The sequence below is a fragment of the Brassica rapa genome, chromosome A09, assembly GCF_000309985.2.
Source record: "Brassica rapa cultivar Chiifu-401-42 chromosome A09, CAAS_Brap_v3.01, whole genome shotgun sequence".
In the NCBI taxonomy this organism is placed as follows: Eukaryota; Viridiplantae; Streptophyta; class Magnoliopsida; order Brassicales; family Brassicaceae; genus Brassica; species Brassica rapa.
The window spans coordinates 27053126-27068701 of record NC_024803.2 but is presented as its reverse complement, the minus strand read 5'-3'; the positions used below and the strand labels follow the sequence as shown (position 1 = coordinate 27068701).

Sequence of the window (15576 nt, the reverse complement as noted above, 5' to 3'; positions counted from 1 at the left end):
ATTACAATTATATTCTCTGTAGAATTTCAGAAAAAATAAATTGCTATCAAATAATTATTATTTTTACGAATAAAGAAAATTTACATTTCGTATCAATACTAATTTTACACTTCTTTTGTTAATTAAATAATTTTTTTGTATCATGTTCATCATCAAATACTCTCTTAATTTTTTTTTTACAATTCTCTTTTGGTTAGGACTTAAAAATATGATACAATTTTTTTTTGTTTAGGATTTTTTATATAAATAAGAAAAAAACTATCAAATATTCTTGTACAGTTTTTTTAGGATTTTAGAAAATGAAATTAATATTACATAATCTTTTACAATTATATTTTTTTCTAGGATTTAGAAAAATAAAATTTCTATCAAATAATTATTTCCACTAAATATTTACTATTTTTAAAAGTTGTAATTTTCAAAATTCAGTTTTTCCAATATCACTAATAGTTTTTACAAATTTTCTTGTTAACTAAATATTTTTTTACTAATCATGTTTATCATTAATTTTTATAAGTACAAATTACAATTAAATAAAACTTTACAATTCTCTCTCGTTAGGATTTTTTTTAAAAGAAAAAAATTCTAAATTGGTTAAGATTAGAAAATAATTTTTCTTTTTTAGAAATCTCTTTTATTTAGGATTTTAGAAAAAGAAGAAGTTATTTTCACATAATTAAAGTTTTTATTGACACATTCACAATCTATTTTTTTAATTGACACATGTCACAATCATATTAGGTAAAATATTTGAAGTTAATTTTGGTTTATATTTTTTTAACACAAAATTATTAAAAAGTAAAGTTAGTTAATTATAATAAAAATAAGATTATTTTTATATTTTTATTTTATTTAGACTTTGAAAAAGGAAATTAATTATTTTGTAATTAATTTTTATTTTACATTTTTATACAATTATTTTATTTTTAATTGAAAAAAATATTTTTATTATTTATATATTTTGTCTTATACATACAAACACATATTTATCATATTCACACATAATCATGTACGATAACAACATCAAAATATAAAATTATGTTATCATCATAAGATTGTAATAAAAATAATAAAAAGTTGAGTTGTATCAAGAAATTAAAAAGAAAATACCGAGGTAATACTCTTCATGTAAATACTATTGTGTTTTGTAAAAATAATATGTAGATGCTTAAAACTAAATATAGATGTGAAATATTTTTAGCTATTTTTTGTCATACTTTTTTAACATACAAAATTATCTTATAAGACAATAATAAGAGTACTTTTATTTTTTTTAATTAGGCTTTTAAAAAAGAATATTATTTATTTAAAAGCTAGTTTTTATTCATTTTTTTGTACTAAATAATTTTTTGTACTTGTAGGAGTTTACAATTAGGCTTTTTTTAACATTTATTCTTAAAAGTTAATATTTATCTTTTGTAATTTCCTATCTTTAGTATCTCTTAAAACAACCATTATATATATATATATATATATCTTTCAAAATATTTTTACTTTTAAATATTTTTTATCTAAATTCGTTTTATTATCTTATTATATATATTTTTAATTATTATATATTTAAACACATGTCATAATATTATAAGGAAAATTGTTATCAAATAGTCTTTTGCAATTATCTTTTGATTAGGATTTAAAAAAAGGAAAATAATATTAAATAATATTTTTATTACTTTTTAATAAAATTCATTTTCGTTAATTTATTAATATATATATTTTAATTATGAGATAGATTAACACATGTCACATTCTTAAAATATATATTTGTCATGTATCGCGATCATGTTAATTAAAAATTTTGAAGAACTAAACTTTTAGAAAAGGAAAATTCTATTAAATAAATGGTTTTCAATTTTTTTTTTTAGGATTTTGTAAAAAGAAAACCTCTAAAATAATTACTACTAAATATTAAAAAAATTTCTATTAAATAATTTTTTAAAAGTATTTTTTATCAAAATTCGTTTTTATTATCTTATTATATATATATATATGTTTAATAATTATATATTTAAACACATATCACAATATTATAAGAGCACTTATTATCAAATAGTTTTTTGCAATTATCTTTTCATTAGGATTTTTAAAAAGGAAAATTACTATTAAATACTATTTTAATTACTTTTTAATAAAATTCTTTTTTGTTAACATCTTAGTATATATATTGTTAATTATGAGATAGATTAGCAAATGTCACAATCTTAAAATATATAATTGCCATGTGTCGCGATCATGTTAATTAGCAACTTTGAAGAACCAAGCTTTATAAAAAAATTTCTATTAAATAATTTTTAAAAGTATTTTTTATCAAAATTCGTTTTTATTATCTTATTATATATATATATATATGTTTAATAATTATATATTTAAACACATATCACAATATTATAAGAACACTTATTATCAAATAGTTTTTTGCAATTATCTTTTCATTAGGATTTTTAAAAAGGAAAATTACTATTAAATACTATTTAATTACTTTTTAATAAAATTCTTTTTTGTTAATATCTTAGTATATATATTGTTAATTATGAGATAGATTAGCAAATGTCACAATCTTAAAATATATAATTGCCATGTGTCGCGATCATGTTAATTAGCAACTTTGAAGAACCAAGCTTTATAAAAAAATTTCTATTAAATAATTTTTAAAAGTATTTTTTATCAAAATTCTTTTTTATTATCTTATTATATATATATATATATGTTTAATAATTATATATTTAAACACATATCACAATATTATAAGAACACTTATTATCAAATAGTTTTTTGCAATTATCTTTTCATTAGGATTTTTAAAAAGGAAAATTACTATTAAATACTATTTTAATTACTTTTTAATAAAATTCTTTTTTGTTAATATCTTAGTATATATATTGTTAATTATGAGATAGATTAGCAAATGTCACAATCTTAAAATATATAATTGCCATGTGTCGCGATCATGTTAATTAACAACTTTGAAGAACCAAGTTTTATATAATAAGATATTAGTTTTTAATTTTAATAATAATTAAATATAATCAGTAAATTTTTATAAATAAATAACAAATACACAAAGGGAAAATCACAATATTCTTATCATCATTCATTCTTATTGACTCCCAATCATACAAACTGCTCTTATTCTAGACGTCACCCATTCTCGGGTCACACACAATTCAACTTGCATGACACATCATTCAGATTCCTGTTCAATCATCCATATATTAACCTATCATTCGATTCATTCTAGCAACTTAGCTAGTCATAACAAACAATCATATTAAACAGTCATAACAAACAATCAAACAACAGTCAATCAATCTCCAACATTAACCAAACAAGTCCATTAAATCTTTTAACAATATGAGCGTTCTTATGCAAGATGTAATATGCATCTAACATCGTAACATCTATTATGTTTTATCATCCTTGCAATAAACATAACTAACCAATCCCAATGCCAACACCAAACAAGATACCTTAGAATAAACTGGGTTCAAAACACCTTACTTAGAGGTATATCTGATAGATCTGAAACAAGAGATCAAGCAACAAATGACACACACCACACTGCTGGTGGCAAGGAGGACGACAGCCGACTACTTCCCGCTGTGGCAACTCGCAACAGACGAGGAAAGAGAGAGAGCGAGATCGGCGATGAGGAGAGAGAGAGAGAGAGAGAGAGAGAGAGAGAGAGAGAGAGAGAGAGAGAGAGAGAGAGAGAGAGAGAGAGAGAGAGAGAGAGAGAGAGAGAGAGAGAACGGAGAAATCTTCACGGTTAAGATTTTCAATCTTTTCTGGATCTTTGTAAAGTTTCGTTCTGGATTTGTGATGGGAGAGAAGATAGATAAAGACTCCTTATTTATAAGAAAACAAGAAATAACCTAGGTTTAATCTTTACGGGCTCTTGATCTACTGGACTTTCCCTTTAAAACAAAAGAAATTTTGGACCACAAATTTCATGCCGTTACAAAAATGGTAGAAAGACTCTAATTTGAGAGTATACAAAGTGAAGTCTGATTGAAAGATTGTAGAAGAGTCTAGAAAATCTGACTGAAAAACTCATGTAACTTAAACGAAGAATTGAAAAGAACTTATTACAACAATTCATAAAACCGAAAGTTTTTTTAAATTTAATGAAATAGCTTAAAAACTTTAAGAACTCATAGAAAATAAGGAAACAGCTCATTCTATATTTTTTTTGTAGGCCATTTTATCATTTTCACATTTGTTTTTTGCAGCTATCATTGATTATTTTTAATCATCAGTTTATAAGTGATAAATAACAAAAAAATATACTAACAAAAAAAATGGAACTGAAAATGTACAATATCATAATTCATTATATTCCTTTCTTTAAATTTGCATCCTGGTTGAAACTTTGATCGAATTAGAATTAGTAAACTAAATTTTATTTGTTAACGCAATGTTCAAAAATACTTAGATTGTGACTAGACATTTTATAGAAGATTAGCGACTATGTGATTTATATTATATATATTTTTTACATTTATTTAAAATATTTAGTTTTGTGTTTATTTATAAAACTATTTTGATGAATTATCAAAATTAGATATACAACACAAAAAATTAGATAATATTATTACATTAATTTAACATATTTAAATTAATTTTGATCAATTCAAATTGATTTAAAATATTTTAAATTGATTCAAATCATATAAATTGAATTTTTTTAAAAGAATTTTGGTTAAAACCGTTTTGCCATATAAACACACCAGCTAAACCTACTCTTAGAGTATTTCTAATGGTACACAAAATTTTACTATATATTTCACCCTAAAATAGAGTAACTCTATTATAGAATTGAATTTGCTCCAATGGTTCACTCTATAATAGAGTTATTCTATTATAGTGTAACTTTTGCTCCAATGGTGTTACTCTATAATAGAGTTACTCTCTTATAGAGTGAAATATAGGGGAGAAAATAAAGTTTTATTGGAAATGTCCTAAAGAATACTTTATTTTAATGTGAAAAATAGAGTAAAATTTTGTGTACGGTTGGAGATGCTCTTATAACAATGGTTAATCTTGATAATAATAAATAATAATACAGAATTATGAGGACTGCAGCATCATTCTTGCCACATGTCATGTAAGTATGAAAGGAGTATAAAAGAGAAAAAAGCTGACAAAAAGTCAAATATATAGTATTTATTTTGCAAAAAACACACTTTAATTTTAATAGCAGCATCTTAAAACCGAGGAATTTCCGCCTACTCTCTCCATATCGCCATCACCGGAAACGCGCCTACTTGGCCGCCCTAACTCTCTCTCTCTCTCTTTCCTCATCGTACGTTTCCCCTCTCTCTCTCTTTAAATTGAAAAAAATTGAATCTTTTCTCTCAGAGAACCCACAAGAAAAGTTGGAGCCTTTCCTCAAAATCTGGTTGGTTCGACTCGAAAAACTTGTTTCTGTGGACACACGTGAGCTGCCATTAATGCCCGTTTTTGTTTTCTTCTCCAAGGTGCGTTTCCTTTGCTTTATCGGTTTTGGCATTTTTATTTTCTTTTGCTTCTGTTTTATTTTTGCATCAGAGCCCCATTTCCTTCCTCCTTCCGTTTTTGCTTCTCTTCTTCACATCAAATCGTCTAAATTTAATTTTGGGGTTGGTCTTATTTTTTTTTGAATTGTCATTTTTCATGGGACCGACATTGCTCCGACAAGATTCTCCCAATCTGGGGTCTTATTTCTTTAATCTGAAAATGTTTTAATTCAAATTTTGCTCTCTTATTTTTCTTGCAGGTGTATTAGGGGAGTAGGGAGCTGCTGATCATCAGCTTATTTTATTGTTTCCGGGAGCTGAAGTGAATCAGCAAAAAATGTTCAATTTTACTCGAGCAAGAAGCCAAGCGAGGCAAAACAGATCTCTCTCTCTTGGAGGTCTTTAAATCTCTTCTTTCTTGCTTTTAACTTTTAAAATTAGTTTGAAACTAATAAAAGTGTGAATCTTTTTGTGTTGGGCTTTGTATAATATTAACAGAGATCTTGGTGATTTTTTGGGAATGTAGGACTGGATTACGCAGACCCCAAGAAGAAAAACAATTACTTTGGAAAGTTTCTTTTGACCGCTTCTCTCACAGCCTTGTGCATTTTCATGCTCAAGCAATCTCCAACCTTCAATACTCCCAGTGTGGTACAACTTCTTACTCTCCTTTGCTCAGAGTTCTTTATTGGTCCTGATGAAACATTGCTTGAGTTTCTGAATGGTCTGTGTGTTTCAGTTTTCTATACATGAGCCAGGGGTTACTCATGTCCTAGTCACTGGTGGTGCTGGGTATATTGGTTCACATGCAGCTCTTAGGCTTCTTAAGGAATCCTACCGAGTCACCATTGTGGTATCTCCTTTGTTCAGTCTTCTTTTACTCTATATATGTTGATATCCTGTTTAAAGTAAATTTTTTTTTTTTTTTTTTGGTTGAACAGGACAATCTATCACGTGGGAACCTCGGTGCAGTCAAGGTTTTGCAAGAACTGTTTCCGGAACCTGGAAGGCTTCAGTTTATTTATGCTGATCTCGGAGATGCAAAGGCTGTCAACAAGATATTCTCTGAGAACGCCTTTGACGCTGTCATGCATTTCGCTGCTGTTGCATACGTTGGGGAAAGCACACAGTTCCCTCTTAAGTGAGTATCACTGACAGCTTCTCCCTTAAGCCAGCATTTGATATTTTCTGTTGCGAAGATGTGAAACAAGTGAACTTTATGTTCTGTTAATTTACAGGTATTATCACAATATTACATCGAACACTCTGGTGGTGTTAGAGACAATGGCTGCTCATGGAGTAAAGACTTTGATATATTCAAGCACCTGTGCAACGTATGGGGAGCCTGATACTATGCCAATTACAGAGGTGACTCCTCAGGTGCCAATCAATCCATATGGTAAGGCTAAGAAGATGGCAGAAGACATCATTTTGGATTTCTCGAAAAACTCAAACATGGCGGTTATGATCCTAAGGTTGGTTTTGAATGATCTATTCTTTCTTCCTAACTTCTATCTAGTGGCCTTGTGCATGTTTTCCTTGAAGCTGACAAGCTTCTTTCTCACTTGTCTTTTTTTTTTTCCAGATATTTCAATGTGATTGGGTCTGATCCAGAGGGTAGATTGGGTGAAGCACCAAGGCCTGAGCTGCGAGAGCATGGAAGAATCTCCGGTGCTTGCTTTGATGCTGCACGTGGCATCATGCCTGGTCTCCAGGTAATCACTTTCTTCATTTCATGTCTGAAGTTAAATTCCGATTTCCATGTTTGGAAGATGGTGTCAGGGTCTTGACATTTTGTTCTTTGGACAGTCATCATTAGTTTATGTTCTGTCTGATTCTAAAGTTCGCCTTTTTTTGGGTGTATTTCGGATCTACCACATGCTGTAGAACATGCTCAAGAATGTTTGCAGCTAATAGAGTAGTTTACAGCAGAGCAAAATACATAATTGAGACAACTTAACTCGTTGAGCTTCCTTTATTATTAAAGCAAAGTTTATTTTATTCTAATTGTCACATTCACGTGGCTACAACCATTCTTTCACTCTTCTTTATTCATAGATTTTCTTTTTTCTTTTGGTATATGGCTAGATCAAAGGAACAGACTACAAAACCTCCGATGGAACTTGCGTACGGGACTACATTGATGTCACTGACTTGGTTGATGCTCATGTTAAAGCTCTCCAAAAAGCAAAACCTCGCAAAGTCGGAATCTACAATGTTGGTACCGGGAAAGGTATATTGACTTTGGCTTTTACATTACTGTTAAAGAATCGCATATAGATCTAGAGACGAGCGTTTAATTTTTAAATGTCTGGTGTTGAGTAGGTAGCTCGGTGAAAGAGTTTGTTGAGGCGTGCAAGAAAGCCACTGGTGTCGAGATCAAGATCGATTACTTGCCTAGACGCCCAGGTGATTACGCTGAGGTTTATAGTGACCCTAGCAAGATCAGGAAAGAACTTAACTGGACGGCTAAGCACACTAATCTCAAGGAGAGTCTTGAGACTGCTTGGAGATGGCAGAAGCTGCACCGTAATGGCTATGGCTCAACCTCCTCATCTGTCTCGGTTTACTGACTTTCTTCATTCCTTTGCTGACGAATGGAGATTTTGATGGTACACTGAGAGGCGTTAGGAGTGTGATGGTCTATATGTTAAAAATATAAAATAAAAAACAGATTTTGATTGATTAGTGTCACGCTGATATTCATTTTGTAATGGCTTTAGGTTCTGGTAGGAAGCAGCCATTCATTATATTTTATGTACTACCTTTCTCATAATGTTTATTTATTTATTAGTCTTCATAATATATTAGCTTTTCATTTTATTTTCTAGACATTTTTAGAGCCTTGCGACATTGGCGCACGCTCGCCATGTGGATCAAACGTATTCACAGGAAGAACTTATAAATTGTATCTAGGTTTGATTCTTTCAAGTTGAAAGCTATGATTCAATAGCAACAACAACGCATCCGATACACCTAAAACCTCATTGACAAGTCTCGATCCTATTGGAATCCTCTGAAACTGTTTTATAAGGCCAAAACGCACTAAGGCGAGCGCCTCTAAGAAATAGCCTCGCCTTAAAAAGGACCAAGGTGTTTGGGTCTGCACTTTTGCGCTCGCCTTTTTAAACACAGGTCTCATCAGTTATGTTTGGTTTTGGATTTTATGGAATAAGATCTACTGTTGGATTTGAAACACAATGACAACAAAAGCTTCAGTGAAGAAATCAAAGAAAATGCAACATGTCCAATGAGGAAAAACAGTTCATATACTAGTTTCAAGGCAGGGTTGTAAGAATAAGATGCTCTTTCTGGTAGATAATATAGCAAATCGATTCGAGGTGAGTTTTAGCTGAACCATGGATTTTGAGGTCTTTCAGGCGAAAGATTGAAGCGCTCTCTCGAAGTTATCTTCAGCTGAAGCTGCTCGCTTCACAAGTACATGTTCTGGATGTGACAGTTTCAGCTGGCTGCAGAATTTTGGTTGAAAATGGCGGAATAAGTCAGCATATTGATGCACTGTTATACACAAATTGCAGTATGAACTGATCATTTCAATATTATTATTACCTTAGGTAGCGTGGAGATGGTTTCCCCACATGAATACTGCACACAACTAAGTTTGCAAGAGTTTCTGGGTCTTTCGCATCCTACAATGGTCAAACAAATATATAATAATTATATATTCAAACAAAGATAGTTTAAACTTTTGATTTGATGTGTTTGAGCTTGGTTGAGAAATCGGGTGCATCATAACTGGTGACATGATACAGAGTATGAAAGAGTAGGTTCATCATCACTCACCTTGTTGAGTGCATCAAGCAGAAGAGTCTCAGCTTCTTCAAAGTTACCCATATGCATGCAACAAACCGCCTTGCTGTTCAAGATCAAGCTTGTCATTGGGTACTTCTCAGAGAAATCCTGGAAGATTAGATAAGCTTCCTGTATCTTGGAACCCCCCTGAGATTATTCATACAAAAATTTAATATTAGAAAAACATTAACAATCTTTCTCTACACTATATGGAGCAGAAGAAAAAGAAATGAATATATATATATATTCATGTCATACTACTGCCAGGTTCAACCATGCGCTTGCGAGTTGAGTGAGTGTGTGGTCTTCATCAAACTGTTGCATCACTCTCAGCTGTTTCTCTGCATAATCTGACCTGTGCATCTTTATGAATATCTGGACATTCAAAGCGTGCCTAAGAAAGTGCAGAATACCAAAATCAATCATCAAGTTAAATCGAATGAGCTTAGAGATAGTGACAAGAAACACTGTATCAAACAAAAAGCTCACAGGTCCATGGTTCCTCCAGAATGAGTGTGCTTGAGAGCCTCACTATAGTCTTCCTCATGCATGAAGATAGTACCAGCAATCAACCTAACGGTAGCATTGCTCCCAGCAGTTGGATCTGCCAGCCATTCCCTCAAGCTAGCAATGGTTGATTCCTAACCAAAATCACATAATCAACTGATGAATTTTCACAAGCAGAACACGAAGATATCTTCAATTCCGCTAAGCTAACATGAATTGAATCGATGCGATTGCGTAAGTGATAATCTCAAATTCTCAAGCATTACCTTGTTTTCAGGGCTCGAAAGGTACATAGCAAGGAGCTTCACTGCCTGAAGAGGAGTAGCCGACGCTTCGTCGATCTCATTGATGACCAGCTACGAAACAAATTTGAATCACAACTCAGGATCGTTACAAATCGAAATCGAATCAGAAAACAAGGGCGTCGCAAAGGCGAACCTGGTAGCTACCAAGAGCGATGTAAGAGCGATGGACAAGGCAATCACGCTCGACGATATCTTCTTGCGAAAGATTAGGGATCTCGCTGTTGTTGATCGCCGCTTGATATGCACCTAGGTAAAAACTGTTTCTCAGGTTGAAGAGGTGATCTGGTCCTGCCGCCATGGATGCCATTTGCTGCTCTGCTTCTTCGTCTCGTCTTCTTCCTCTAGATCTCTCAGATCTGCGTCCAACTCCAAAACAGAGAAAAGTGTAAATAATCAACTTTAATCAATTTTGCATAAAGACCCCATATACATTTTGAATGTTCAATTGACACCCACTGTTATTTATTTTCGGCCCATTGGTGGCTTACAATATTTAACGGGCTTTTAAGTGGGCCAATAATTTCGCATTATGTTCCCGTCACACGTGTCCTACATAGGGTCGGTGAAGATCTTTTCTTACCAATAAAACGCGTTTTATCCAAGCCCCGCGGGAGTTGCTTGTTCTAATCCTACCCGACGTTAGCATCCACTCCGTGTGATCGTGCTGTCACGTTTGTGTCGACAAACAAGCCCAACGATTTACGGACACGTGGCGTTTAACATCCCCATTAATGAGCCGGTTACCATCCGGGAATAGTAATCAACCGGTGTCGGTTTTTATTAGGTACCCAGTCATTGTGACAGTAACTCAAACGGCGTTTACTGCTGCTCCCAGTTAAATCACTAATTGACAAAAACACCCCTCACCCAAAACGTTATTAGTTCCTAATCCGTTGGACTCTTCCCTTTTGAGATCTTTATTATTAATTAAAAATTAAAAATAATAATCTTTCTGCAGTTTCGAAGTGAATGCGTGTAAGCAAGCGTTCGAATTCGAATTCGAGCGAGCTGAATCAAATCTCTGATCGTTGTTGTTGTTGTAAGTTTCTTTGATCCTTCGTCGGAAGTTGATCTTCCGATTCGAGTTTTTACTTCTTCTCTGGGATCGTTTGACTTTTGGTTTTCTTCTCCAATCTCGCCTCGGTGTTCTAGGTCTTCGCATCTGGTTTTGAATTTGATTTTCGATGTTTTCCATATGATGAAGGGTTTGAATCGATTGAATGCCTAATCCACAAACGAAGAAGTAGATGTGTATGTATGCGTATCTATCAAGAGTGATATCCTGTGAAAGGAGTTGGTCAGTTCGTAGCGATTTGATTATGTTGAAGTGAAATAATTTCGTTGTTAGACAACAAGAATCTGTCATCAGTTGATGAAATTGATTTGTTTTGAATTTGGAGGTTATTGAGGTCTCCATTAATAAGCGTGGGAAGGGAATCTGGTTTGCGTTTTCTGCAGGTTTCATTAGAGATGGCGACGGAGTCTACAAGGAGCTGGTTCCAGATACGGCAGCAGAGACCAAGCCCTGCCAAAAAGGGACAAGAGGGAAATGTGAAGAATAGTGGCAGGCCCCCTATGAATGATGCACCTTCAAACGCTACAAAACAGAAAGTTGCTGCGGCAAAGCAGTATATTGAGAATCATTATAAAAATCAGAAGAAGAGTCTGCAGGAAAGAAAAGAGCGGTATGTTCTTAGATTTCGTTCTGTGACTGTTTTGGTTGTTACAATGGAACCTGAGAGTTGAGAACTTGTTTTCTTTCTTTTAGTACTGCCTTTGTTTTCTGTACAATGCTCTACAAAAATCAGTTAATTACTGGTTTAGATTGAACCTTCTGATATCAGCTCGCTCTTGAATACAGTCTGAGCATCTTGGAACAAAACCTAGCGGAGGCTGATGTTCCTGTTGAAGACAAGATGGATATTTTGAAGAACTTTGAGAAAAAGGAAATAGAGTATAGGCGTCTGCAAAGACATAAGATAGGGGTTGATGACTTTGACCTTCTCAGCATCATTGGCCGGGGTGCTTTCGGAGAGGTATCTCTTTCTCATTTCTCACTAGCTATTAACTTGTTTTCTTTACATGATCTGTTAATATCTCATGCATTATAATTATGGAATTTTATTACTGTTTTGTTTGGGGGTTTCTCCTACTGGATGTTGGTAACTAGCCTATTATTCCGGTCTTATGAATCTAAGCTTCCGTTAGTGAACTTATTGGGTGTACTATGTTATTTCTGTACAGGTGAGGATTTGTAGAGAGAAATCTACGGGCAACGTATATGCAATGAAAAAGCTAAAGAAATCTGAGATGCTTCGAAGAGGCCAGGTAATGCACTGTGTGATACAATATCTACAAATCCCAGAGTTCCGCTGTGATTCAGTTAGTTACTCAATGAAATCTATTTCCGATAAAATACAGGTGGAACATGTTAAAGCTGAAAGAAATGTGCTTGCAGAAGTCGATAGTCCTTTCATCGTCAAGCTTTGCTACTCCTTCCAAGATGACGAACATCTGTATCTTATTATGGAATACCTCCCTGGAGGTGATATGATGACACTGCTGATGCGAAAGGATATCTTAAGGGAAGATGAAACTCGGTTTTATGTTGCACAGACAATCCTGGCTATTGAGTCCATCCATAAGCATAATTATGTTCACAGGTTCTAGCAACTGACTTGAAGCTTCTCATTTCTTTTTGCATCTAAGCTTGATGACATTCGCTTAGACCAGTTTCTTTTGAATTTTGTGGATTATCTTATCATTTTTTATTCTTCTTGGGATTACCTTTTTCCTATTGTGTGTGTAAATTAGCTTTCAGTTGATGTGTGGTGTTACCCTAACTGTAGTTTCTTCCTTTGATTGTTTAGGGATATAAAGCCTGATAATTTATTGATAACTCGTAATGGCCATATCAAGCTCTCGGACTTTGGATTGAGCAAGTCTTTGGAAAGCAAAAATTTCCCAGATTTTAAGGCGGAGCTTGTTGAGAGGAATACAAGGCCTGCAGCAGAAAATGATAGACTCTCCAAGCCTCCTTCTGCACCTAAGCGAACTCAGCAAGAACAGCTTTTACATTGGCAACAAAACAGAAGGACCCTGGTATGGACGCAATTCTCTGATCTCTATCTTACTTACGGTGGATGCTGTTTTATTCCCCTGAAGTTCGTCTGAAATATTTCATAAAAAACGATTCTTTTCCAACTTAAAATGAAGTAAAAAGGGAATATTTTTCCAGTTACTCAAATTAGATAACACCGTTGTTTGTATATTGTGCCTTAATCTCCTTGGAAGTGTTATTAGCTGTATATATGACCTTCCCTTGTAGTCCTTGCATGATGACTCTATCGTGTACTGTTCAGGCTTTTTCTACAGTAGGCACTCCCGATTACATTGCCCCTGAGGTGCTGCTGAAGAAAGGATATGGAATGGAGTGTGATTGGTTAGTGAACCAGACCCTTCTATTTTAATGGCAAAAATGTATTCAGTTGATATTCTAAAAGATGTTCTGAAATAGGTGGTCTCTTGGAGCAATCATGTTCGAGATGCTCGTGGGATTTCCTCCATTCTATTCCGAAGAGCCGTTGGCAACATGTAGAAAGGTATGCTTAATTATCTTTATGGAACATTGTTTCGAAGATTGATAGAAGATTTTATAGTCCTGATGATAGTCCTTACCTTGGCTTATCATCTGACACCAAAATCAGACTACTGTATGTATCGAGACATGTTTTGGTAACGTACTTTGTGGGCGTGGCATGATCCGAGACTTGTCCCTTATTATGTTTGACTAGTGTATATTTTTATAAAACAATTGCTCAGTTCATCTCTGCAGATTGTAAACTGGAAAACCTGCTTGAAATTCCCTGATGAAGCTAAGCTCTCTGTCGAGGTAAAAGATCTCATCCGAAGACTCCTCTGCAATGTCGAACAGAGGCTCGGAACCAAAGGAGTTCATGAAATCAAAGTACTTAAATCATCATTTTCCTTGCTGAGCTTAACTATAAAATGAATAAAACTCTCAGATGACATAATGTTTAATTTGTTTTTCCATTGAAAGGCTCACCCTTGGTTTAAAGGAATTGAATGGGAAAGATTATACGAGTCAAATGCCCCGTATATACCGAAAGTGAAACATGAACTTGATACCCAAAACTTTGAAAAGTTTGATGAGGTTTGTTCATTTTTTATCAGTTCCTCGATTTTTATTTTGCTTTCCTGTCTTAGCGGATAATTTGATTAAATTTTAAACTAGCAGGTACCCTCTACTTGCCAAACCTCTGCAAAGTCTGGCCCTTGGAGAAAGGTATATATATATATATATATATTTCCCCTCGTTTTTCTCATTTGTCCGGATTCCATAATTCTTAATTTCTAACCAATTTGTTTGCAAACATATTTGCAGATGATATCATCTAAAGATGTAAATTTCGTTGGTTATACATTCAAGAACCTTGAGATTGTTGATGAACACCATATCCCTGGCATGGGTCAGTAACTCTTTGTTACTTTCTTAAATGAACGCGTTGTGCAAGACTTTAAAGTTATTCCGCGGTTGTTGTAACAAAGGCTGATAATCGTTCTAAATTTACGCAGCGGAACTGAAACGGAAGAGTAAGACACCAAGGAAACCATCTCTCAAGACACTGTTTGGTAAAAAAAAAACACAGACTTGCCTAGACTTTAAAATTTTGGTTTTAGCTTTTACTTCTTCGAAAGTTGAATTTTGTTTTTCTGTTTCTGACAGAAACACCGTACCCTCCTCCTGAGAAACAAGCTTTACAGGATTTGCTAGATTCACCTATTTACTCTGATGGGGGATCTACAGGCTCATCTGGATCACCATTTTCACATCCGAATCAGTCTCACAATGTTTCCCGGAGATGATCAAAAGGGTGATAGCAAAAGTAAAAGGAAGTAATTTTCCTTCAGTTGCACAAGTTTTCATCTTTTCATTCATATACCCATGTATTGTAAAAATAGTAAACACCCAAAAGAGAATTAAACGAATATGCATATAGAAAACTTTATAGGTTTGAGTACAAACATATTACAATGTTTCGTATAGTCCACAGACCACAGTTGTCTAACCAATGTAAGTTTTCTTATATATGAATATTCACATACATAAAAAGAAATTTTTTTGTTCATAATAAGGGTGCCTTTGGACTTTTTCTTGATTTGCACACAATATGTTGAGCTGAAATCGATTGCCGACCTTACCATGTTAAGCATGGTAAAAGACTTGTATAACAGTATACACGTTACCATCGAATATTGCTGCTGCGATTCGAGCTTTGGAAGTGATGGATTTACACTTTTTATCGAATTTTTAGAACACATCCAAAACCAGTCAAATCGTTTCTTTTCAGATTAACTGTTCACTGCCCTTTTTTCTCGAATTGTCAATCCAAATAAACAGTTTATCGATGATTTTTAGAAAAGAAAAGAAAATA

At 33.3% G+C, this 15576-nt stretch overlaps 3 protein-coding genes across 12 annotated transcripts; 2 read left to right on the top strand and 1 right to left on the bottom strand.

Moving 5' to 3' along the window:
* Positions 1–5163: 5163 nt before the first annotated feature.
* Positions 5164–8318, top strand: LOC103840373 (UDP-arabinose 4-epimerase 1). Of its 4 annotated transcripts, XM_009116872.3 has the most exons (10): positions 5179–5302; positions 5359–5477; positions 5756–5893; positions 6022–6146; positions 6235–6348; positions 6437–6636; positions 6734–6970; positions 7081–7210; positions 7584–7728; positions 7821–8318. In XM_009116872.3, the coding sequence occupies exons 3-10, from the start codon at positions 5833–5835 to the stop codon at positions 8066–8068; spliced, it is 1260 nt and encodes a 419-aa protein (XP_009115120.1). In that variant the 5' UTR covers positions 5179–5302; positions 5359–5477; positions 5756–5832; the 3' UTR covers positions 8069–8318. The 4 variants fall into 4 exon arrangements, with proteins under 4 accessions (XP_033137264.1, XP_009115121.1, XP_009115120.1 ...); XM_033281373.1 differs by having other exon boundaries at positions 5164–5477; XM_009116873.3 differs by having other exon boundaries at positions 5164–5618.
* Positions 8319–8636: 318 nt separating this feature from the next.
* On the bottom strand, positions 8637–10530 carry LOC103840372 (coatomer subunit epsilon-1). Its single transcript, XM_009116870.3, has 7 exons — positions 10254–10530; positions 10082–10171; positions 9798–9949; positions 9567–9702; positions 9300–9455; positions 9066–9145; positions 8637–8965 (listed from the first exon to the last, which is right to left on the bottom strand). The coding sequence occupies exons 1-7, from the start codon at positions 10425–10427 to the stop codon at positions 8872–8874; spliced, it is 882 nt and encodes a 293-aa protein (XP_009115118.1). The 5' UTR covers positions 10428–10530; the 3' UTR covers positions 8637–8871.
* A 372-nt stretch (positions 10531–10902) lies between these two features.
* Positions 10903–15268, top strand: LOC103840371 (serine/threonine-protein kinase tricorner). Of its 7 annotated transcripts, XM_033281361.1 has the most exons (15): positions 11033–11159; positions 11325–11417; positions 11579–11805; positions 11982–12156; positions 12365–12448; positions 12542–12783; positions 12991–13222; positions 13483–13562; positions 13638–13722; positions 13956–14087; positions 14181–14294; positions 14376–14426; positions 14526–14610; positions 14717–14773; positions 14868–15268. In XM_033281361.1, the coding sequence occupies exons 3-15, from the start codon at positions 11591–11593 to the stop codon at positions 15005–15007; spliced, it is 1692 nt and encodes a 563-aa protein (XP_033137252.1). In that variant the 5' UTR covers positions 11033–11159; positions 11325–11417; positions 11579–11590; the 3' UTR covers positions 15008–15268. The 7 variants fall into 7 exon arrangements, with proteins under 7 accessions (XP_009115114.1, XP_033137253.1, XP_033137252.1 ...); XM_009116866.3 differs by lacking the exon at positions 11325–11417 and having other exon boundaries at positions 10903–11159; XM_033281362.1 differs by lacking the exon at positions 11325–11417 and having other exon boundaries at positions 11016–11166.
* The last annotated feature ends 308 nt before the right edge of the window (positions 15269–15576 follow it).

Excerpts from the sequence above, each read along its gene's own strand:
- LOC103840373 (XM_033281373.1), top strand. The coding sequence starts at position 5,833 with ATGTTCAATTTTACTCGAGCAAGAAGCCAAGCGAGGCAAAACAGATCT. Across the intron at positions 6,971-7,080 it reads ATGGCGGTTATGATCCTAAG|ATATTTCAATGTGATTGGGT; the intron begins GTTGGTTTTGAA and ends TTTTTTTTCCAG. Across the intron at positions 7,211-7,583 it reads GCATCATGCCTGGTCTCCAG|ATCAAAGGAACAGACTACAA; the intron begins GTAATCACTTTC and ends GTATATGGCTAG.
- LOC103840372 (XM_009116870.3), bottom strand. The coding sequence starts at position 10,427 with ATGGCATCCATGGCGGCAGGACCAGATCACCTCTTCAACCTGAGAAAC. Across the intron at positions 9,950-10,081 it reads TTTCGAGCCCTGAAAACAAG|GAATCAACCATTGCTAGCTT; the intron begins GTAATGCTTGAG and ends GATTTTGGTTAG. Across the intron at positions 9,146-9,299 it reads TGCTTGATGCACTCAACAAG|GATGCGAAAGACCCAGAAAC; the intron begins GTGAGTGATGAT and ends TGACCATTGTAG.
- LOC103840371 (XM_009116866.3), top strand. The coding sequence starts at position 11,591 with ATGGCGACGGAGTCTACAAGGAGCTGGTTCCAGATACGGCAGCAGAGA. Across the intron at positions 12,449-12,541 it reads AGATGCTTCGAAGAGGCCAG|GTGGAACATGTTAAAGCTGA; the intron begins GTAATGCACTGT and ends GATAAAATACAG. Across the intron at positions 14,088-14,180 it reads AAGGAGTTCATGAAATCAAA|GCTCACCCTTGGTTTAAAGG; the intron begins GTACTTAAATCA and ends TTCCATTGAAAG.